The following is a 23,012-nucleotide window of genomic DNA, read 5'->3' on the forward strand; positions in this document are numbered from 1 at the left end:
GGGTGAAGGAGGGGGCGGGACCGGGGGGGCGGCGGCCTCACCTGGGTGTAGGTGCAGCTCTTCCCCTGACACCTGCTGCACACGAACATGTCCGTCTCCGTCCCGCCGAACTTGGACAGCTGGTGCTGCCGGATGGACTCCCTGGTCAGAGCCTCCCGGATCTGCTTCAGCTCGGCGCTGGCCATCTCCTGCGCACACACGCCACACACACCCTTTGGTAGCAGGCCGCTGGTTTGTGTAGTAATGCAACAAACGCCTGCAGGCGACGTCACGTCAACACCCAAGCTTCCCTCTCGGTCATAAACATCAGCGGTGACATTCCCTTATTCAGTTCAAAGTGGTTCATGGAACACATTTCTCCAAATCAAAGCTGTCCCGGATATGACCCCAGATCGACCCAACATGTGACAGATGTGAATCGGCAGAGGCCACTTTATTACATATGTTTCGGTCCTGCTCTAAAATATAACAACACTGGGAAGGTATATGAGGCACTCTCTTGTTCATTGGGAGTCTGTTTTTCTCTGAATCCTATTGTGTTTCTCTGTGGGGTGGCGGACGCCAGGTTGGGGCTTCCTGCTGGAGGTAGAAAACGCAGCCTTTTCAACCTTATTGGCACGCCGTTTAATACTTCTCAAATGGAGAGATGCTCCACCCACAGTGTCACACTGCATTAAAGATGTACTGCATCATCTTAAACTGGAAAAAATACGATATTTGATGGGGGGGCTCGGAGAAAAAGTTTTACCGTCAACCACTGCACAAGAAGACTGAGCCCACATTACTGGCGGATTCTGATTCGAAATAATTTTTTTTTTTGCTTTTTTGCTTTCTATCATGTGAATGATAGTTGAGATTACTTGCTTTAGTTTAGTGGGTGGGTTTTTTTTCTCTTTTTTTTGTTTTTGTATAAAAATTGTTAAAAATCTCAAGAAAGATATTAAACAATAAACATTAGCGGTGCTCAACCTGCGGCTCCCTGCCTCCTCGGGAGCCGCTTCATGAAGCTGGTCAAACTTGTTTTTAATTTCCATTTATGGGACTAATTGAAAAAAAAGGATGAAATAGATTAAAAAAAATACTACTAAAAAAGGGAAAATTGGTAAAAAAAATGAACTTATCCAAACTTATGTTGGTAGGTTTTTTTTTTTTTTTTTTTGAGAGGGAAGAAAAAGGAAAAGGACAAAAAAAAAAAATGTTGATTCTATTAAAAATGCTCTGAGGATCAGGAAACCCACAGCAGCTATAAACATAAAACAACCCAGGTCATGGTGTCATGGTTCAGATCGCAGACTCTTCAGGCAGAGATGGGATTCAAACTACCAACCTTTGAGTTAAACGGCTAAAACCACAACCAATAAAAACCTGTATGGGCAAAGAAATCCATTCAAAACACTCCACTGTGACCTCAGTGGGGATCAAACCCGGCGGCCGCCCGCCGGACCGACCTCGGCCGTCATGGACGCGATGCGCTGAGGGGAGATGGTTCCACCGAGGACGTTCCGCCGCAGGTCGGGATTCTTCTGGTCCTTCAGGTTGGAGATGCGGCTCCGCAGCCGGGTTTTGTACTTCACGTCGGTGGATTTGAACTCCTGGTAGATCTGTGCTGAGAGGTCAAGGGCGATGTAGACAACTGACGTTGACATTAAAGTTGGTCTAAATGACACTTTATTTTGAAAGAAAATACAAAAAGTGAAATAATTTGTGTTTACCTGACTTCCAGTTAAAGGTATGTTGGAGGATTCTCCGCAGATTTCGTACAACATGGCCGATTTGCCGTTCTTGGAGCACTGCGCATGCGCGGCTCCCTCCCCATGAGGACTGTGGGAGCGCGCACGTCAGCCGCATGTCAGTTTGTTTACATCCGCGCACTGGAGCATCGTCTTTCCGCATGTCGGACTCTTCTTCCAATCATACATCAGAATACGATCCGTAAAGTAGTGTCTTACGTGTTTATGCAACAGAAACACATCTGACTGGGATCATCAGCAGGTTACCTGTCCAGCAGAAACTTCCCCTCGTCCTGATCAGTCCTAAATCCCGTTTGTGCTTTGAATGTCCGCCGCCTCGTAAAGGAATCTCCCAGTAAAACAGGCGTTTTGCCTTCTTTTCTACGGCCTTTCTTCTATCCTCCGGGAGCTTCGTTTGGAGACCCGTTTTATCCGATAATATGAAGAGCGGGGGGGGGGGGAGTGGACTGCTCGTGCTTCAACTCGCAGACTGGGAGCAAATATATAATATACCGGGAGAGCGGGAGCGGGGGGGCTTGTGACTGCCGTCCCCGAACACACCGGCCGTTCAGGAAACCTCCCGAACCTCCCGCTGGCCCTGTTCGGAGGTGTTCGCGGGGGGAACAAGCCGCTTCTGCGGCCTCTGCTTCTGCGACGGTCGCTCCTGCTGCATGTCACTTCCTAAACAATGCGCGGCTCGAAACAAGCGTGCGCACAGAGGCGGCGACTCGACATGATACGTCATCACGCAAACGCGTTCCCACATTGATGGGCATTATGACTGCCCAATCACAAGTTGGAACCATACAATTCTGATTGGTTCTAAGGATCCTCCAGTATACCTTTAAGATAAGAAATGTTTTAGATTATGTTCTTGAAACTGCCTTGAAATCCAAAACAGTTAAAACAATCATCTTCTGGCGGCCGTGAGCCGAGTGTTTTCATTATTAGCAGTGTGGTGAAGCTTGGATGATGTGAAAGGATATCATCTTCGATTTGCGCGGCGAGGGAGACGCAGTCCACGCCGATGGTCCGGTAGTCATCTGAAACACGCCAGGCACAGTTCAGTCAGAAAACCAGGTCTGCTCGTGGCAGCAGCTGGGAGAACAGCTGGAACATCACTGCTGGACTGATCTGATACGACTGCGGGGGACTTGTGCTACGACAGCCTCCAGATTCAACAGCGGCGGTGAGTTTCTCCGACGGCACCAATCAGGTGGAGCATCTCCAGCTCGCCATTGATTAACCGCACCAAGAAGGAAACGCTTCCAAAACCCAAAGACTTCAAAGATGATTTGAAACTTCGAGCGTACGCCGACGACCTGACGGTTTCCGGCAGAACACGGCATGACGGAAATGTTCTGGACGGACGACACGGGACTGACTGACCTGCTCTGGAGACCTAATCCCAGGCTAGACAGACGTTTCTACATCAGTGTGTGCTGCTCTGGCTCTCCCTTCTTTCCCTCTACCTCCACCTGAAGCGAGAAGAGACGAGGCGAAGCTGCCCTCCGGCTGCAGGCTCACCGTCGGTCTGCAGGGCGGAAACCAGCAGCTCTCGGCACTTGTTTCTCACGCTGTCGGACGTGACGGGGGCCGCGGGAAAGGAGGCGACCCGGGCGGGGGGGGCGGAGGCGGAGCTGGGGGGGGCGTTCGGGGCGGGGGGGCTCTCCTCCGGTGTTTTGCTGCTGAGGAGAAGATCAGACAGGTTGGAGTTTTCGTCACGAGGCGGCAGACCGGAGGTTTCTGTGACGATCGTCTGACCCTTGCTTGGCCGGAGCAGAGTCGCTGGAGGTCGACGAGGGAGAAGAAGCTTCTTTTTTCTTCTCCTTGTCTTCGGACTTCCCCTCTGAACACACAGCATTAGTGGGACTGGGGTCTACACACACTGATCTGTCAACACTCCACACACACACACACAATCACACACATACACACAAACACACACACACCCAGCAGCTTCTTCCAGGATTTGATCAGGGCTTTGGCCAAAGTCTGAACTTCCGTGTCTGAACTCTCTTTCCTCACCGCGTTCACCGACATCCCAACTCTGGTGGCCTAGAAAGAAAAAAAAAACAAAAACACCCCATGGAGACCAGCTGTTGGTCCAGAGTTCTGTCAGAGAAGCTAATTCGCCGTTTACACAGTGTTTCAACTGAAAAGACCATTTTACATTTTTGTTAGGGAGAGGTTTTGTGTTTACATGGCAACATTCCAAAAAAACGGCATTTGTTTCCATGGAAACGGTGTACTGAGCATGCCAGGCCACGAGGTGGCGCTGTTTGTGGAGCCCAAGTGTTTTTCCAAAAAGTTGCATTCTCAGTGACCCTGAGCACCGCTGTCTGGTAAATGGAGCAAAAAACACAACAAGACAGTCTGGCTGCAGACCTCCAGGAAGTTAATACCAAGTCTTTCAAAATAAAAGCGAGAATACCGGCAGCACGCATTTTTCGTTCCCTATGAGAATTGTTTATTCCTTGGGGCTTTTTTTAGAACCATACTTTAATTCTTGGAGGTTATTTTATGCCTCGATATTTAAATATGAATCATGAGTACTGTTTAAAGGGACTCATCATGCTTCTTTAGCTCGTCCAAACCCTACAAATGGCATTAACATGGTAATAGTTTATTTTTGGCGCGAAGGAAAAGTCATTTTGTGTGAAATAAAGGATTTTCGGGGGCTAATTCTGAAACCCGGAAGAGAAAACGCTCTGTTTCACTGAAAATCCCGCCTCTCCCCCTGTGGACTTTGACTGACAACGGACTTCAACCAATCGGAGCTTCAAAACAAATACGCTGGCTAGCTGTAGCTCTTTAGCTCTCGCCGCTCTACATGCAAAGACACGCGAAAACATCTTTTCCTGTGAGAAACTCACCAAGCGCAGACCCTCCAGACCCTCCAGACCCTCCAGACCCTTCAGACCCTCCAGACCCTTCAGACCCTCCAGACCCTCCAGACCCTTCAGACCCTTCAGACCCTCCAGACCCTCCAGACCCTCCAGACCCTCCAGACCCTCCAGACCCTCCAGACTCTTGCTCTTGCTTGATTGTTGCTTTCAGACGATGGTTAAAGTTTATCTCCGTAATCAGAGATACAAAAAGCAGCAGCGCTGATTACGTCATATCTGTCTGAAACTTATATTTAAACTATATTTAAATTACGTCGTTTGGTTTGTATCTGTCATTTAATTATATCTATCCTAAATTTATAGGTAATTTTTCTATGTATGGTTGGGCCTTGTAAATTCTTATGTTTCGCATTTCTTTTCTGTTTCTATTTCTTTTCTCTGTGCTGCTTAACATTGCAATTTCCCACTGTGGGACAAATATAGGACTTTCAATTCAGTTCAAGGTTTGACAACTACTGCACTTTATTTTCTTTAAACATGTTACATGAAGGTATATGTAGCCTTTATTTTTATTACTGTTCAAACGAAAAAATAGCCTACAACTTGTTTGCTGTTAAATATAATAATAATAAATTTTATTTGTAATGCACTTTACATTTAAAATCAAATCTCAAAGTGCTACATGAGACACAGGGTTTAAAAACAAGCGCAGGGTAAAAACATTACAATACAGCACACTTTAAGCAACATTATTGCTGGTATGCCTTTCTGAAAAGGAAGGTCTTCAGTCCTTTTTTGAAAGTGCCCACCGTCTGTGGGGCCCTAAGGTGGTCTGGGAGCGCGTTCCACAGACGGGGAGCTGCGGCTTCAAAGGCCCGGTCCCCCATGGTTTTGAGCCGTGTCCTGGGCTGAACCAGACGATGCAGTTGGCCTGACCGGGTCCGGGCAGAGGTGTGTGGTGTGAGCAGTTCAGTGAGGTAGGTGGGGGCCGCACCGTGTAGACAGTGATGGGTGTGTAGGAGGATCTTATACTCTATACGGGCCTGAATGGGAAGCCAGTGGAGAGTGTGAAGGATGGGAGTGATGTGCTCATATTTCCGCACCCTCATCAGGACTCTGGCAGCGCTGTTCTGTACATACTGGAGCTTTTGGAGGCTCTTGCCAGAGATCCCAATGAGGAGTGCATTACAGTAGTCCAGCCTGGAGGAAACAAAGGCGTGGACAAGCTTCTCTGCAGCAGGGAGGGAGAGGGAGGAACGTAGTCTGGAAATGTTACGAAGGTGGAAGAAGGATGTTTTGCAAATGGAGGTGACATGATTGTCAAAAGAGAGGTGGGAGTCAAACTTGACCCCAAGGTTTGTAACAGAGGGAGAGAGGGGAATGGTGTGACCAAGGAATGAAACAGAGGTAAGAGGAGAGGAGCGGAGTTGATGAGGAGTACCAGTTTGAATGGCTTCTGTTTTTGAGCCGTTAAGCTGCAGGAAGTTTTGACTCATCCACGCCCCTATATCCTCCAGGCAGGAGCTGAGGGTGGAGACAGAGGGGGTAGGAGAGCTGTTGGATGAAATTTTAATGTAGAGTTGTGTGTCGTCAGCATAGCAATGGAAGTTTATTGCATGCTTGTTGACGACACAACCAAGGGGAAGCATGTATATGGTAAAGAGGGAAGGACCGAGTACGGAGCCCTGGGGGACCCCACAAGTGACGGTGTGTGGTCTGGATTTTGCCTCCCCCAGAGCCACGTACTCCGTCCTATCAGTGAGGTAGGAGTGAAACCAGTGAAGGGCAGGACCAGTGAGACCGATGTAATGCTGGAGACGGTGAAGGAGGATGTTGTGGTCAACTGTATCAAACGCAGCAGAGAGGTCGAGGAGGATGAGGAGAGAAGTGGAACCAGAATCAGAGGCCATCATCAGGTCATTTGTAACTCTGATGAGTGCAGTTTCTGTACTGTGGGAGGGGCGAAAACCAGATTGAAATTTTTCATAGAGATTATTGCTTTTGAGATGATGATGTAACTGGGAGGAAACAACTTTTTCTAGGAGTTTGGAAATGAATGGAAGGTTTGAGATTGGTCTGTAGTTTGACAGGGGCTCAGGGTCTAATGTGGGTTTTTTGAGAAGAGGTTTTATGACGGCCGTTTTGAGTGTGGGTGGGACGATTCCTTTTGCCAATGAGTCATTTATAATTTTTGTTATGAGATGGCTGATGGATTGATTGTAAACTTTGAGCAGAGGGGATGGGAGAGGATCAAGGGAGCAGGTGGAGGATCTGGATTTGCAGATGATTTCCTCGACCTCCTGCTGCGTTGAAGGCATAAAGTGTGATAAGTGTTGTGTAACTGGTGTTGAAGGAACGTCAATGGAGGAGCTGTTTGAAGGTGAAAGAGAGGAGCGGATGTCGGCAATTTTTGTGGTGAAGAAGTCAAGAAACCGGTTGCAGTTTGCATCTGTGTGTTTGTGATAAGGAGTGATTTGCGGTTTGAGAATATGGCTGATTGTGGAAAAGAGTTGTTTGGAGTTACCTGGGCTATTGTTGATGAGGGCGGAGTAGTGGTCTGACCTGGCCTTGGAGAGGGCTTTTGCATATGATCTGCGATGTTCCCGGTAAGCCAACTTATGCACCGTCAGGCCAGATTTTCTGTAGGCACGCTCCAGGACACGGCCGGATCTCTTCATTAGTCTCAGCTCATTTGTGAACCAAGGAGCAGAGCGGGAGAAGGTTACTGTCCGTGTTTTGAGCGGGGCATGAGTGTCCAGGATAGAGGTGAGAGATGAATTGTAGAAGTCCATTAAGTTACTGACAGTTGAAGATGAAGAGGGGGAAAGCTGTTGTAGATGAGAACAGAAGGAAGCGGAATCAATGCTTTTAATGTTTCTGAAGGTGATCTGGTGCCTGGGTTTAGCAAGAAATGATCTTTTGGGGACTCTGAAAGTAACAGCTGAGTGATCAGAAACACCAATATCATAGACCTCAAGATCTGTGAGTGGGAGGGAGTCGGTGATGACGAGGTCTAATGTGTGCCCCCTCCGGTGAGTGGGACCTGTTACGAGCTGTTGAAGATTGAGACAGTCCAAAACCTGTTTGAAATCAGCTGCTAGTCGGCAAGTGTGAGAGTCCATGTGGATGTTAAAATCACCGGTAATAAGAATGTTAGAATATGTTGTGCAAAGTGAGATTAGAAACTCATGAATGTCAGAAATAAATGTTGGTTGCGGTTTGGGGGGGCGGTAAATGAGAGCTACTATTGCAGAGAAGGGATGGGTACATTTGAATACAAGGCTCTCAAAGGAGCTAACACTTGGGACAGACACAGGGGACAATATCATGTTGCTGCGATAGAAAACAGCAAGGCCACCACCACGGCCGGTTGTGCGGGCCTTATTTAGGTAATTATATCCTGGTGGACAAGCCTCGTTGAGTGATGAGTATTCCTCAGGCGGTTGCCAAGTCTCTGTGAGGCAGAGAATGTCTATCCCTTTGTCCAAGATGTGTTGGTGAATGAGACCAGATTTCTTTGTCAGTGACTGTACATTCAGTTGCTCCAGTGACATATTGGGATTTGAATCCAGTTTGTTAAGGGGTCGAAGCACAGTGTAATCCACTCCAGGTCTTCCAATGCGCCGCTCAGCCATATCAGTGACTGGGGTAGCGGCGCTCCGATGACGTAGTTGGTGACGCATGCGTGGCGCGACCGGCCGAGATGCAGACCACAGGGATACGATCGAGTTGTGGCCACCGCACAATATAGTTGCTTGAGTGCTGCTGTTGCATTTGGGATAAATAAAATGTGTTTCATACAAGTTTCCTCATGAAGCAGTACTAGTTTACAAATTAATTGTTCCCAAAGTATCGCAATAATCGTCCAACGTTGGTATCAGGATATATCGAATCGTGACCCATGAATCATGGTACGAATCGTATCGCCAGTCGATACACACCACTATTATTCTTTTAGATAGGCATTATGTGGTTACAGTTCTTAAAGCCCATCGTAATTCATACTTAAATTGATTTCTACCGTTTGTGCGGTTCTTACCTTGACCTGTTGGACCACATGGGTCCGTCAAGGAGGATTCAGGGCTGATGATCTTACTTTAGTCTACCGGTATTCACTGGATTACTGAATACCTACCTGACCCAGACAGGCAATAACCTGTTCCAGGAGAAAACAAACAAAATAAACTTTAAGGCCGTTTATTTCTCTTTGCACTGGCAGGATGCCAGGGACCCTCTGGTCCATAAGGTCTCTTTAGAAGAGACACAAAAACCTAAAAGGCCGCAAAATTACTTCTTTGTCGTCATCATCAGTGAGGAGGAGACACGCTTGGTGGAGCAGCAGGTAGCATCCTTCCTCCACAACAAGGGGATAGAGATGGACCTGGGGCACATCGAGGTCCGTCACCTGCTGCCCTCCCGGAACAACGTCACTCCAGCTGTCATTCTGCGGTTTGCAAATCGTAAAGACAAAGTGGCTCTGCTAAATCAACGTCGTAAACTTAAAGGAACCAACGTTTACATCAATGAACATCTAACCAAGAGGAATGCGGACATTGCAAAAAAAAGCCAGACAACTGAGAAAACAGCAAAAGATCCAGCACACTTGGATTTCTAACTGCAAAGTCTACATAAAACTAAATGGGTCCCCAGAGAACGCCAAAGTGCTGGTGGTGAGAAAGATGGAGGAACTGGATATATATGTATAGCAATGGCACAGAACAAGGTAATGCATGACACTATTCCTCTTCTATGAACATTATGAACAATATGAACAATATTAAACATGAATGCACCACCAAACAGCAACGATTTGGGTATGCTGCAGAGAATCCTTCAACATAAACAAATGGAACTTGATACTTTTAATTACATGGAGGGTAACACACTTGATCTGTCTGAAATAGACCCTGCTAATAATTGTCTTTCCACTTCTATTGGAGAATGTAATTATTTCACTCAAGATCAATACAATAGCAAAGTAAACTCTGAGGGAAAGTTATCAATAATACATGAAGCATGTTCTCGAATTTCAATCATATCAAAGAATATTTGACCAAATTTAAGTCCTCATTCAGCATTATTGCAATTTCAGAAACCTGGATCAATAGTCACAGAGACAGAGTTTGTCCTTGATAATTATGAGGTAAAATTTATGGATAGAGAAAGAAAAATGGGAGGTGGGGTAGCTCTATTTATTCACAAATCTATAAAATATGAAGTTCTGTCTAATCTGTCATTTACAATAGCTGAGATCATGGAATGTTTCACAACTGAGATTTGTAACGGAAACCAGAAAAACATCGTTGTAAGTTGTGTGTATCGTTCATCTGGGTCTAATATCGAAACCTTTACAGAAGTAATGGATAAAAGATTTTCTTTTTCCAATCAAAAATTATTATTCATCTGTGGTGACTTCAACATTGATTTACTGAACCCAACCAAACAAACTGCAATAGATGATTTTTCTGATACAACGCACAGTTTGTCTCTATACCCCACAATAACTAAACCTCGCAGGATAACATCACACAGTGCAACAATAATTGATCATATATTTACCAATAACATGGGAGTTCCTGCAGTTAGTGGTCTGTTGCTGTGTGATAAAGGATCACTTGCCTGTTTTTACTCTGTGTGATTATAAACTTAATATCATTAAAGAAGATAAGAAGGTTACTTGTAAATGAATAAAAAATGAAGAAACAATCAATGCTTTTAATAAAAGCCTGAAAGACCAAGACTGGAGTGCTGTCACCTCAGAAACAAACGTAGACCATGCTTATGACAACTTTTTGAACATATTTGTCTCTCTGTATAATACCCACTGTCCAGTTAAAGTATACAGCTTAAAAAGCAAATCCGTGAAAAGCCCCTGGCTTACCAAAGGAATATTAAATGCTTGTAAAAAAAAAAGCAAACCCTATATAAACTGTTTATTAAGTACAAAAGCAAAGATGCAGAACAAAGATATAAGACATATAAAAATAAATTAACAGATATAATTAGAACAGCTAAGCAGTTATATTATAAACAAATTCTATATAAAAACAAAAGTAATATAAAGAAGTCATGGGATATACTAAACAGAATAATAAAACCAGGATCAGAAAAAGCTAAGTATCTTAACTATTTTGATGACATAAATGGTGATAATCATGACATGAATAATATTGTTAATACTTTCAGCTAATTTTTTTGTGAATGTTGGCCCAGAGCTGTCTGCTGAGATCCCCGACCAGTCCACAAATCTCTTAAATAATGGTCCAAAGGAAAGGAATTCACACTCCGCGTTTCTTTCTCCTACTGATGAGCTAGAAGTCAAAAAAGTTGTTCTAAGCTATAAAAGCAAGTATTCCACTGACTGTCATGATATTCACATGTCACTTGTTAAAAAAATTGTAGATAATATCGCAACACCACTGGCCCACATTTGCAAAATATCATTTCAGTCTGGCTGTTTTCCAAGTAAAATGAAAATAGGAAAAGTGATACCACTATTCAAAAGTGGAAACAAACACAGTTTTACTAATTATCGTCCGGTTTCTTTGTTGTCTCAGTTTTCAAAAATAATAGAAAAAATATTTACTTTTCGACTTGAAAATTTTGTAAACAAACATCACCTAATAAGTGAAAACCAACACGGCTTTACAGCTAAAAGAACCACTTCAATGGCTATAGCTCAAGCAGTAGAGGAAATTACAAATGCATTGGACCAAAATAAATACACTGTTGGCATTTTTATTGATTTAAGAAAAGCATTTGACACAATCAATCACTCAATCTTAATAAGAAAACTTGAATGTTATGGTATCAGAGGAGTCGCTGGAAACTGGGTTAAAGATTACCTTACCGAAAGAGTTCAATATGTTCAAATGGGAGAATACACATCTGAAAAAAAACAAAAAAACTTGTGGCATTCCCCAGGGGTCAGTATTGGGTCCTATTTTATTTAACCTCTATATAAATGATATATTTCATGTCTCACAAACATTACAACTAATTCTCTTTGCCGATGATACAAACATTTTTTATAGTAGTTCAGATCACAAAGAGCTAGTGGATACAGTGAACGTGGACATGAACAAAATAAAGAAATGGATGGATTCAAACAAATTGTTATTAAATTTAAACAAAACAAAATTAATGACTTTTGGTAATCGCATAAGCAAACAAGAATTAAAAATTACAATTGACGGAGTACAAATTGAAAATGTATCCGAGAACAAATTTCTAGGTTTAATTATGGATAGCAAATTAACATGGAAAGCCCACATCAGTCACACAAAATCAAAGATAGCCAAGAGCCTCTCGATTCTAAATAAAGCCAAACAATTTCTTGATCACACTGCACTCCGCTTGTTGTATTGCTCTTTGGTTCTCCCTTATTTCTCATATTGTGTTGACGTATGGGGCAATAATTACCAATCTGCAGTTAATCCACTGTTTTTACTGCAAAAAAGGGCAGTGCCGATCATTGACAAAGTTGGGTTTTTAGAACATACACATGATCTTTTCCTTCAGTCTAAATTATTAAAATTTCATGACCTTGTAAAATATTACACAGCAGTTCTACTTTTCAAAGCATTCAACAATCAACTACCAAAAAATTTGCAAAAAATATTTGTTCAAAAAGAAAACAGTTATAATCTGAGGTTATGGAAATTTTATTTTGCCAACTGTCTGAACTACACGTTAAAGTTTTTGTGTGACTGTGAGATAAAACTGTGGAATGCTCTGGATTTACAGCAAAAGCTCCCCAAAACGTTCACAAATTCAAGTTCCTACTTAAAAACATGGTCTGGTCAAAATACAGAGACACTTGTTCTAATTATGGATTGTCAAATTATGTTTCCCTGAATCTGTGACATGCTTGGCGCATGATGTTTCTTACCATCGCTGGTATGCGTTATCCTTCATTGTTACCGTGCTACCATTGTTGGTATTTTTGTCCTCACTATTGCTGGTATGTATCTGTTGTAATAGTCAAACGTTTCTTTGAGGAACACCATATGTGTAACTTTTGTCTAAAACCTTTGTGTTCTTTTTCTGAACGAGAATGAATTTTGCATTTGTCTTGTTTTTCTCTATTGTACAGATAAGGAAGTTAATTTCTTATATTTAGTTATGTCAGAATTGGGAGACAGGGGTGGGATTCAATAAGTTTTACTTCTTCCCACTCCTTTTTGAGCAGTAGATGTATCTGACGAACTGGTTGTACTGATGTACTGTATTTTCTTTTCTTGTGAAGACCTGCTCGAAATGAACCAATAAATGAATGAATGAATGAATGAATCATCATTAATGAAGCCCTGGATGATGATGATGATGATTCACCATCATCCAGGGCTTCTGGAGAGACTAATTATCTTGTGATAAGTCAACAAAAATGTATGGTGACTCGGCTTTCTTGGTGTTCTGGCAGAAAAATGGTCCATTTAAGAGAAACAACTTCATTGACATGTTATTAATGTACCAGGATAGAATCATTTCTATGCAAAAACTGATTGCAAACGACAATGAAAGACCTCTGATAAGATTCAAGATAATCCCAGAGACATATCTAAACAATACAGAGTGTTTTCAGAGGCTAATGAAGTTAACCTCTTAGCGTTGGCCATCATTAGCCTAACTATGATAACAATACAAACTACCGTAAAGTCCAAAACTCCATTCTTTCAAATATAACTTCACAGGATAACGTATAGCGTGCAACAGAATGTTCTAGTGAATACCAGTGTCACTTGACTTTTACTCACCTTGTCGTCTCCACACTCCTCAGGGAAAATGATCATAAGAGCTTCCGGTATTTTACTTTTTGTTTTCTTAAAGCTTCGTATCAACTTCCGGTCCCGACAGTGGAGGAGAGCAAGGAAGGGTCCTCAGAGCAGAGGTCCGGGTCCTGAGCTGGACCCCTCTCAAACAGAACTCAGGATTTGCCTTTTCACTGAAGAAGTTTAAGAAACAGGGCCTGAAACTGTGAAACATGTTTTGTGTGTTTCAGGGGAGGAAACAGGAGAAAAGGGGGTCTTGGGGCCATGGCCCCCCTGAAGCTGTAGGTTTGAAGCTAGCTGCTCACTTAAACACCATTTAAGATATTTTGTTTGAGTGTCCGCGTGATCCCAGGAGCTATGTTGTCCAGGGCTTTATGCCCCTGGCAGGGTCTCCCATGGCAAACAGGTCCTGGGTGATGGGCCAGACTAAGGGCAGGTCAAAAGCTCCGATGATGAACTTACAATCGAGGTCCGTGATGTCGCGCGGTATGGCGCAGCCAGGGCCCCACCCTGGAGTCAGGCCTGGGGTTGGGGCTCGCAAGCGAGCGCCTGATGGCCGGGCCTTTGCCTACGGGGCCCGGCCGGGCTCAGCCCGAAGGGGTGACGTGGGCCAGCCCTCTGGTGGACCCACCACCCGCCGAGAGAACCGTAGGGGCCGGGTGCAATGTGGATTGGGTGGCAGCCGATGGCAAAGTGCCTGGCGACCCGATCCTCAGACACAGACAAGCTCTAGGGCCATGGAATGTCACCTTGTTGGGGTGGGGGGGGCACGAGCTTGTGAGGGGGGTCGAGAGGTATCGGCTAGATATAGTCGGGCTCACCTCTACACACAGCCAGGGCTCTGGAACCCAATCTCTCGAGAAGGGCTGGACTCTCCACTTTTCTGGCATTGCCTGTGGTGAGAGGCGGCGGGCTGGTGTGGGTCTGCTTGTAGTCCCACAGCCCAGCCGCCATGTGTTGGAGTTCACCCCAGTGAACGAGAGGGTCGCATCCCTGGTCCTTCGGGTCGGGGACAGGTGCCTCACTGTTGTCTCGGCTTACGGGACGAACAGCAGTGCAGAGTACCCGGCATTCTTGGAGTCCTTGGGAGGGGTGCTGGACAGTGCTCCGACTGGGGACTCCATGGTTCTACTGGGGGACTTCAACGCTCACGTGGGCAGCGACAGTGAGACCTGGAGGGGGTGATTGGGACGCACGGCCTTCCTGATCTGAACCCGAGTGGTGTTCTGTTATTGGACTACTGTGCTAGCCACAGTTTGTCCACAGCAAACACCATGTTCGAGCACAGGGGTGTCCATAAGCGCACTTGGCACCAGGACACCCTAGGTCGGAGGTCGATGATCCGTAGCCAGGGATATTTTTCCATCCATTTGGCCCGAAATGACCGACTTTTCCTTTTCTTCTCGGCAGGAGGCGAGACATCATCTGCAGCAGCCTCCAGGATTTCAGTCTCATCACCATCTTTCTCCTCTGAACTCTTGTTTAGGAAAAAAGTCTTTTAGTTTTGCCTGTTTTGACATGTTTCTCCCGCTTTGTTGTTGTACTGCGCGCTTTGTCGGAGTAAATGAAACGCTTGCACAAGTTTAGTTCCGCCTGAAAAAAAAAAAAAAAAAGTTTTGCGCCACATAGACCAGGCCTATTCATGAAACATAGGATTCGGGGTTTTATTGTTGTTGTTTTTTTTGTTTTTGTTTTTAATAAAACGACGTGGAAATTGCCTTTTCTAATTCAAAATTTGCTTGGAGGGAATATTTTTCACCGGACATTTTGACCGGTGGTGTTAAAATATGTCTGACTTCGGCAGATTTTACCAGTCAAAGTACGTAATTACCAGATAACGGAAACCCTGGATGTGTGATCAAACTGCTAGACAGCCAGCGAACCATGACTAATGGAGCATATCCTGCTTTCCCAGCCAGCCAAACTCATCTACAGTCAATAACGAGCTATTTTAGCCCCCCGGCACTACAGAGGACTTTATAATATGAAATATTAGTGATTCTATCAGCTGTGTTTTCAAGACGGGAGTCCAGACAGCTGGATTTCTCATCACCCCAGAAGCTGCATAACAGCATGGGCATCACGAGCTTAGACATATGTACGTAGAACCCATGCTGACAGTGGATGGATGCATTTACCAAGTCTACGAGGGCGTACCCAAAAGAAACCGGAATTAGGTCATAAAATACTAATAATAATGAGTTTGGACTTCTGGCCGTCAGATGTGCTGCAGGTAAGCCTCGTGCACATCTGTGAGAAATCTGAGCTCCCAGAGTGACACTGACGCCTGTCAGGCGCTATTTATAGCAACAGAGTGCAGCGGCGGTCTGCGATTTTTTCCAAAATGGCGACATTGACTGGGAAGCCAGAGCAGAGCGTGAACATTAAATTCTGCTTTTTGCTGGGAAAAAACAGCAGCAGAAACACTCAGCTTGTTGCAGCAAGCCTACAAGGATGCTGCTCTGGGGAAGACTCAGGTCCATGAGTGGTCCGGGGGTTTGAGAAGGGCCAGATGTCGGCGCGTCAGGTCCGCTCAGCCGTGAAAACAACGCTGAGCTGCTTCTTGGCTGTCCAGGGTCTCGTCCACAGCGAGTCTGTCCCTCCAGGTCAGACTGTAAACCAGGACTACTACAGGAAGTCCTCAGACGCTCCGTGAGGATGTGAGGAGGAAGCAGAGCGTCGTGGCGGAGTGGAGCCGGTTGATCCACCACCACAGAGCGCCAGCGGACACGGCGCTGCGCCTCACGCAGTTTCTGGTGAAGAATGAGATGAATCTCCTCTCCCATCCGCCTGATTCTCCAGATGAAGCCTCCAGTGACTTTTTCTTGTTCCCCAGGTTGAAGAAGCAGCTGAAGGGACAGCGGTTTGCAGATGTGGAGGAGGGGACAGACAAATCGCAGCCAGTAAAAAATGGCACAATTACGCACGGGTGTCACGACACATTGGTGAAGTGGGAGACACGGCTGGAGCGCGGCATTAATGCGGATGGAGATTATTTTGAAGGCGACGGTGATGTTTTATTTTGAAATGTCAGAAATAAAAAGTTAGTCAAATTCCGGGAACTTTTGGGTAGGCCCTCGTATATTGTATTATACAATCTATGGTGCTTCGCAGCGCCATCCTGTGGAAGTTGTTGGTGAAGCGGTGGTGAATGAAAGTCTGTGGAGGTCAGAGGTTCCACTGTCTGGCATGGACCAGTGGTCAGCCAGTCGTGTGGGGACTATTCATATAGATTACTCAAATATGCATGAATGAAGAGAAACACGGACTGAACTGAGGTTTTTATGAGGTATTTTCACTCGTACGCCGGGAACGCACTGGACGCGGAAGCGTAGCGGAGGCGCCGCGCGCGCCGGCGCTTGGCTGTTCGCACTGGAGGCGTATCTGCTGCCTGCGCTCTCCGCGCTGGTCACACATCGGCTGCACTCGGTTCGCTCCGTCAGCTCTCGGTTTTCACGTTTGTTCCCTCTGTCTCGCTCTGCCAGTATGGATGTGTGTGTTTTGGTGACCTGTGGAGAGACTTTTTCTCCTCCTGTCCTCTTTTTTTCTGCATCACGTGAATGTCTGTCGCTCTGTGTGTGTGTGTGTGTGTGTGTGTGTGTGTGTGTGTGTGTTTGGGTGCGTACATGCGTATGTCTGTGTGTCCATCTGTCTTGTGATTAGACCCAAGTGACAAATTGTAGACGGACGAACAACACCGTCCGTAACTAATCGTCATTTAATTTGTTATATTTTGAAAATTGACCGGATTCTCTTGCCTTTTCTGTTTCCGACTTCCTGTCTGGTCCGATCTGCTCGATTCCAGCTTGACATATGGCGCTCCCGGCGCTCGCGGCTCGCGTGAAAAATAGAACGAAGCGGACGCGCTGCAGAGCGCGAGCCGCGGCGCGCTCCACTGCGCGTTCGGTGCGGCCGGTTAGATAGGTTAACATGGGAGGCGATCAGAAGCGCCGTGCGCGTCCAGTGCGTTCGGGCCGTTACAATGTTAAAAGCTCAGAGAAGGGAACATTTCCTGCTCGGGCTTCTTTGATGATGTCTTTACTGTAAACAGAATGATTTCCCATCACATCTCATGGATATCATCAATCTCTGTACCACCTCCTGGCCTCACTGCGACGTTTCATTCCATTCATTTCATCCAGCAGAATTTGTTCTTGACGTCTTTGTAAATCTGACACCGATGCTTCTCGGTCTCACGCTGTCAACTTGGTATTTCAGGAAATATTGCTAACAGTCTTGAATCCAACAAGCCGCTCGCAATACGGCTGGATGGAGTGAAACGTGGGTTCTCATTGGTCCAAATCGCTCACGTTCAACCAATCAATGATGTGTTGACTAGTTCTTCTGAATCATTTCCTGTTAGCAGGACAGTCGAGGGAGATCTGGAGAGCAGTAAGAGCCTCCAGCTGCCTCTGGATTCACAAAATGACCAGCTTGAATTTAGAAAGACAGAAACCAATAGAGCTGCAGTGAAACGCAGAGTCCTCCAGCGACTCCGGACACAGATCCTGAACCGTTCAGTGTTTCTGGGGGAAATTCGCTTATCTGCCTCCGTTTTGAGCCCGGCTCACTTTCCCAGGACCGAGCGCCTTGTTTCACGTTATTTGCGGCGGCTGCACACAATATTCTCAGGTCATGACTCCATCTGGACGATACGTGTAAATGTTTTGTTTCTTTGTTTTCTCCAAATTACAGAGTGACTAAAATATCTGCGGAGCTGCAGAAGTCCACTTGAACTGTGAATTCCAGGACATCTGCTGTCAAAACAACTGGAGTCATGACGGAGAACCAGAAATCTGCTTTTCCACAGTGCAGAGCGGGAAAAGAGGAGAGAAACAACAGTCGGTACTCAGACCGGAGGGTTTGATACCTGCAGGGTCTCCAGGGACATCTCAGCGCTCTTCAGCTCCTGCAGCAGGTCCAGAGCGCCAGTCTGGAAACCAGAAAACAAACATCTCAGCCTGGAGAAGAGACTCAGCATCAGTTCATGTCTCAAATGTGAACAAAGTTTGAAGAAATTTCTCCGTTACACGCAAAAGATTCAAATGCATGAAATCCTTTTTCCTCAATCCACACACTGATTTCAGTTTTTATAAAGTAAGTAAGTAAGCTTTATTTGTATAGCACTTTTCCCAGACCAGGGTCACAAAGTGCTTCACATAAAAATAATCTGTACAAAATAGAAAATAGAAAATACAATCACTAAAATAACAAATATGCAAGGTAAAACAGTACCATGCAGGCCATAAAACAAATAGATATACAAGATAAAAACAGTACCATACAGGCTAAAAGGCTTGTTCAAAGAAAAAGGTCTTTAGCTGCTTTTTAAAAGAATCAACATTGTCCAGAGACCTGAGCGAGCAGGGAAGCTCATTCCAAAGACGCGGTGCCACTGCCTTAAATGATCTATCCCCTCGAGTTTTGAAACATGTGCGGGGATCCATTAACAAGTTTTGGTTAGAGGACCTCAAGCAGCGAGTGGAAACATAGGGCTGGATCAGGCCCCTGATGTAGTCCGGTGCCTGCCCGTGTAGAGCCCGAAACGTCAAAACCAAGATTTTAAAATGTATCCTAAATGAAACAGGGAGCCAGTGTAGGTCCTTGAGAATGGGACTTATATGGGCTCTCCTACGAGTGCGGGTCAGGAGCCGTGCAGCGGAATTCTGGACAACTTGAAGGCGCGCCAGTTCTTTTTTGTTGAGACAGGTGAACAGGCTGTTACAATAGTCGAGGCGAGATGAGACAAATGCATGTACAATCAACTCCAACTCTTTGAAGGACACCATTTTGCGAAGTTTAGCTATATTCCGAATTTGGAAAAAGCAGTTTTTCACAAGCTGATTGGTGTGGTGTTCCAAGGACATTCCTTCGTCAAAAACAACACCCAGACTTCTTAGGCTGCCTTTAACTGAACAGTTCAGGTCACCAAGATGGTGTTTCACGGCAGACATGGCGCTGTCTGGGGCAACAATCAGAGTCTCCGTTTTGTCTGAATTCAGCTGCAGACTGTTTTCACTGAGCCACTCCTTAATTTTGGCCAGACATCTCATCAGCGACTTAAGTTTTTCTGGCTCAGATGACTTAAAGGAGCAGTACAGCTGCAGGTGATCAGCGTACAGGTGGTAGGACACGTCACTGAACTGCTGAATCAGCTTGCCAAGAGGGAGGATATACAGCAAGAACAAAATAGGTCCAAGAACAGATCCCTGTGGCACCCCCCACTGAAGCTCCACAGGATCAGACATCACATTGTCAACGGAAACACTGAAAGTTCTACCAAACAGGTATGAGCTAAACCAGTCCAAAACAGGACCTGACAACCCAACCCAGTCCCTCAGTCTGTTGATCAGGATCCTTGGTCGACTGTGTCAAAGGCAGATGATGGGTCTAGTAAAACCAGTACAGTGCATTTGCCAGAGTCCGCAGCCATCATAATGTCACTAGACACTTTCAACAGGGCCGTCTCGGTTGAGTGAGACTCACGAAAACCAGATTGAAATATGTCGTGTATGTTGTGTGTCTTCAGAAAGGAAGCAAGTTGGACACAGACCACCTTCTCCAGGACTTTAGCCAGAAATGGGGTTTTTGATATTGGCCTGAAGCTCTTAACATCTGTTGGGTCCAAGCGTGCTTTCTTTAAATGTGGCTCCACAATGGCATGTTTGAAAGAACGTGGAAACACGCCAGTTGACAGTGACATGTTGAACATTTCTACAATACAGGCCCCAATCAGATCAAACACGTTCAGGAGGAGTCTAACAGGGAGAACATCAAGACTACTAGAGGATGGTTTCATTTTGTGAATGACAGATAAAATGTCCTCTTGCGTGACGGGCTTGAAAGATGCCCAGCATTGAGGGGGGGGGGGGGGGGGGGTCCCAAATGCTGAGGTCCTTGGCATGGGGCCAATGACAAAGGCAAACCATCTTTTATAGCTCTGACCTTCTCAATAAAAAAGTTCAAGAACTCATCACTTCTGATATTACAATGAGCCAAGGTGGCAGGGACAACAGGTGATACAATAGAACTGATTGTATCAAAAAGCACCTTGGGATTCTTTTTGTTGGAGGAAATCAGCTGATGAAAATAGCTATAAAAAGCTATAAAAAGAATTTAAAATCTTTTTTAAAACTTTTTGAAATGTAAAACTGGAAAAAAAAAAATTTTCAACCTTTGAGAAGGAAAATTCTGGGAGGATAACAACTTCCAGTGACGTCTGAAGAACTTTATCAGGTCTGTGACGGTTTCAGGACGAGTCCAGAGCAAAACCTGCCGCCGCTCTTCAGCCCGTTTCAAGTGAAAACATGGATTTTGTGTTTTTGTTTGAGGGAAATTTCACGTTCACACCTCAACGTTTTCAAAACGCCGTCCGTTCACACAGAAACAGCAGAAGCGCTGAAGACGGTGTCGACGGCCGATCAGAGATCAACATGAATCTGGATTGTTTTGGCTCAGATTCAGCGTCTCTCTGCCTCCAGCATCGTCCCGCCCACAGCTCCATCTGACTGGTCATACTCAGAGCCGGCAGGGTTAACAGCCAATCAGCAGCGAGAGCTGCATGAACAGCGCCTGCAGAGCCATAGATGTATGTGTATAGAGCTTTATCCATGAAACAGGCTCTGCAGAGAAGAGATTTGTCTCCTTGCTGGCGGATTAATCCTGTAAAGGCTGAATTCTGTTTTCCACACGGACGAGACGCCGTAAAACACAGGAAATCACAACATGCATTATGAATAAAAGTCCTGCTAACTTGTATGGGAAAACCCATTGGCATGCTAAAAGTTAGCAAAACAGTCGCAGAACTTCCTGAGACAAATTAAACTGAGCAATATTTCACTTACTAAATACAAACGATAATTATTTCAATACTAACATGCAGATATTTCCCTCGCTCAGAAAAAGATGAACAATAATGGAAAGCTCTGAAAACTCTGCAGTTAGCCTACAACACACAAACGGAAGTAGCTACGGAAGCCCGAGAGGGTTTCTAATATTCCAGATTTTGACACCAATATTTTCACTTTTACTGCAAATCAATATCGGCTGTAAATATCGGTTATCAGCCTTCTTGGCTATTGATAACCGTTATCGGCCCTGAAAAAACATATCGGTCTGTCTCTAATGTACATTCACTGCAAGGTGTGTTAACATCTCTTATTTTAATTTTTTTCAGTCAACTATATAGAATTTGACTGAACACCATGAAATATCGTAATTCGTATCATATCATCAGCTCCTTTTCAAAACTCACCTCTACCGATTTCCCTCCTCTTTAACGCTAAATCATCTCAGAGGGTGCAGAGGAGCAACCACATGCCAGCGGAGCAGATTATTTTACACAAACACACACACACATATAAATATATACAGGAGGTCAGGAGGTTCACATCAGCGAGAGCGATTGTGACTGTGGCATGATCGCTGCTGTCGGCCAGAGCCCGGCTGACTCCAGTATTTCTGAAACTGCTGAGTTCCTGGATTCTCACCACAGTCGTCTCTGGAGTTTACTGAGAGCAGTGCCAGCAACAACACACACACACACACACACACACACACACGGGTACATACACACACACACACACACACACACACACACACACACACACACACACTGAAAGCAGTGACAACGGGCCCTGGTTGTGTGTCCTGCTCTGTTGGTATCGGAGGAAAAAGGCCTGAAAGTTTATAGCAGAAAGAAAAGTCTACAATAACTCAGATAACCTCTGAGCACAGCTGTGGCGAGCGGAGAACGAACACCACGTCAGATCTGGAGCGGAGGGACGGCGACGGGAGCGGGACCACATCAGGAGGCGGCCGTCGGGCCGCGCTGAAGGAGGACTGGAGTTCTACTCTGCATTTTCATTGCACTGGTCTGAGATACACTGACACGCCCACTCTGACCTCTGACCTCACCCATCACCCTCCAGCCTCCTCAAACGTCGACTCCGTCAGGCTGGAATAAAACCGACAACCTGAGAGCAGGGAAAGCCTCCAACCACATCTCCATGACCTCTGACCCCTGATTACACATTTTCGCATCATTTCTGCATTTTCATTTCAGGAAAGCTTCTCGTTCACACAGCAACGATCTGCAGGCGCCTGTTTGCATAGAAATGGTTGAAAACTTTTAGCTGTGCTACAAACAGCGGCAGTCAGATGGAGACTTATGGAGATATATATATATATATATTAGTGCAATCAGGGCCGGCTGTAGGCATATGCGCCGGACGCTCCGTGTGCGGTGCTCTGCACTGTGCTGCTCCGGCGCCCCGTGGAGGCACGCTCCGATGTTACCTGATTCATTCTTCTTGATTCAGCCATCTGGCGGATTTCAATCAAGCTGTTTTTATCTGTATTTAGATTCATTTGGCTTCAAGTTTTCCAGATAGATAAATAAATAGCTGAATGATCTGGTTCAGTTTCTCACACAAAACTCCAAACTTCTAAAAACGTGGTTATTTTTGCTGCTCCAAACAAACACATGGATGTGAGGGCGAGCACGTGCACTGCTCCCAGGTGAGCTCCTCTGATTGTCTGCAGGTGTTTCCAGAACTTTCGCTCACCGTGTCCTTCTTCTGCACCATCTTCTCCAGCCTCCTGGCGATGCGCTCCACCTCCGGCCGCCCCGCCATGTCTGCCCGTCGGTCTGAGCCGCGGGG

General features: G+C 45.5%; 1 protein-coding gene across 1 annotated transcript in view; it reads right to left on the minus strand.

Annotated features, from left to right (window-relative positions):
- The window catches only part of tcea2 (transcription elongation factor A (SII), 2), a 27,306-nt gene extending 4,294 nt beyond the window's left edge, over window positions 1-23,012 (minus strand). Inside the window, exons 1-8 of the mRNA XM_030118855.1 lie at window positions 22,917-23,012; window positions 18,221-18,283; window positions 3,683-3,788; window positions 3,495-3,579; window positions 3,258-3,418; window positions 2,717-2,773; window positions 1,449-1,603; window positions 42-188 (exon numbers count right to left, since the gene is read on the minus strand). Coding sequence (XP_029974715.1) covers window positions 42-188; window positions 1,449-1,603; window positions 2,717-2,773; window positions 3,258-3,418; window positions 3,495-3,579; window positions 3,683-3,788; window positions 18,221-18,283; window positions 22,917-22,985 — 843 coding nt within the window. The 5' untranslated portion in view covers window positions 22,986-23,012. The remainder of the gene's footprint in view (window positions 1-41; window positions 189-1,448; window positions 1,604-2,716; window positions 2,774-3,257; window positions 3,419-3,494; window positions 3,580-3,682; window positions 3,789-18,220; window positions 18,284-22,916) is intronic.

The sequence above is a fragment of the Salarias fasciatus genome, chromosome 20, assembly GCF_902148845.1.
Source record: "Salarias fasciatus chromosome 20, fSalaFa1.1, whole genome shotgun sequence".
Taxonomy (NCBI): domain Eukaryota; kingdom Metazoa; phylum Chordata; class Actinopteri; order Blenniiformes; family Blenniidae; genus Salarias; species Salarias fasciatus.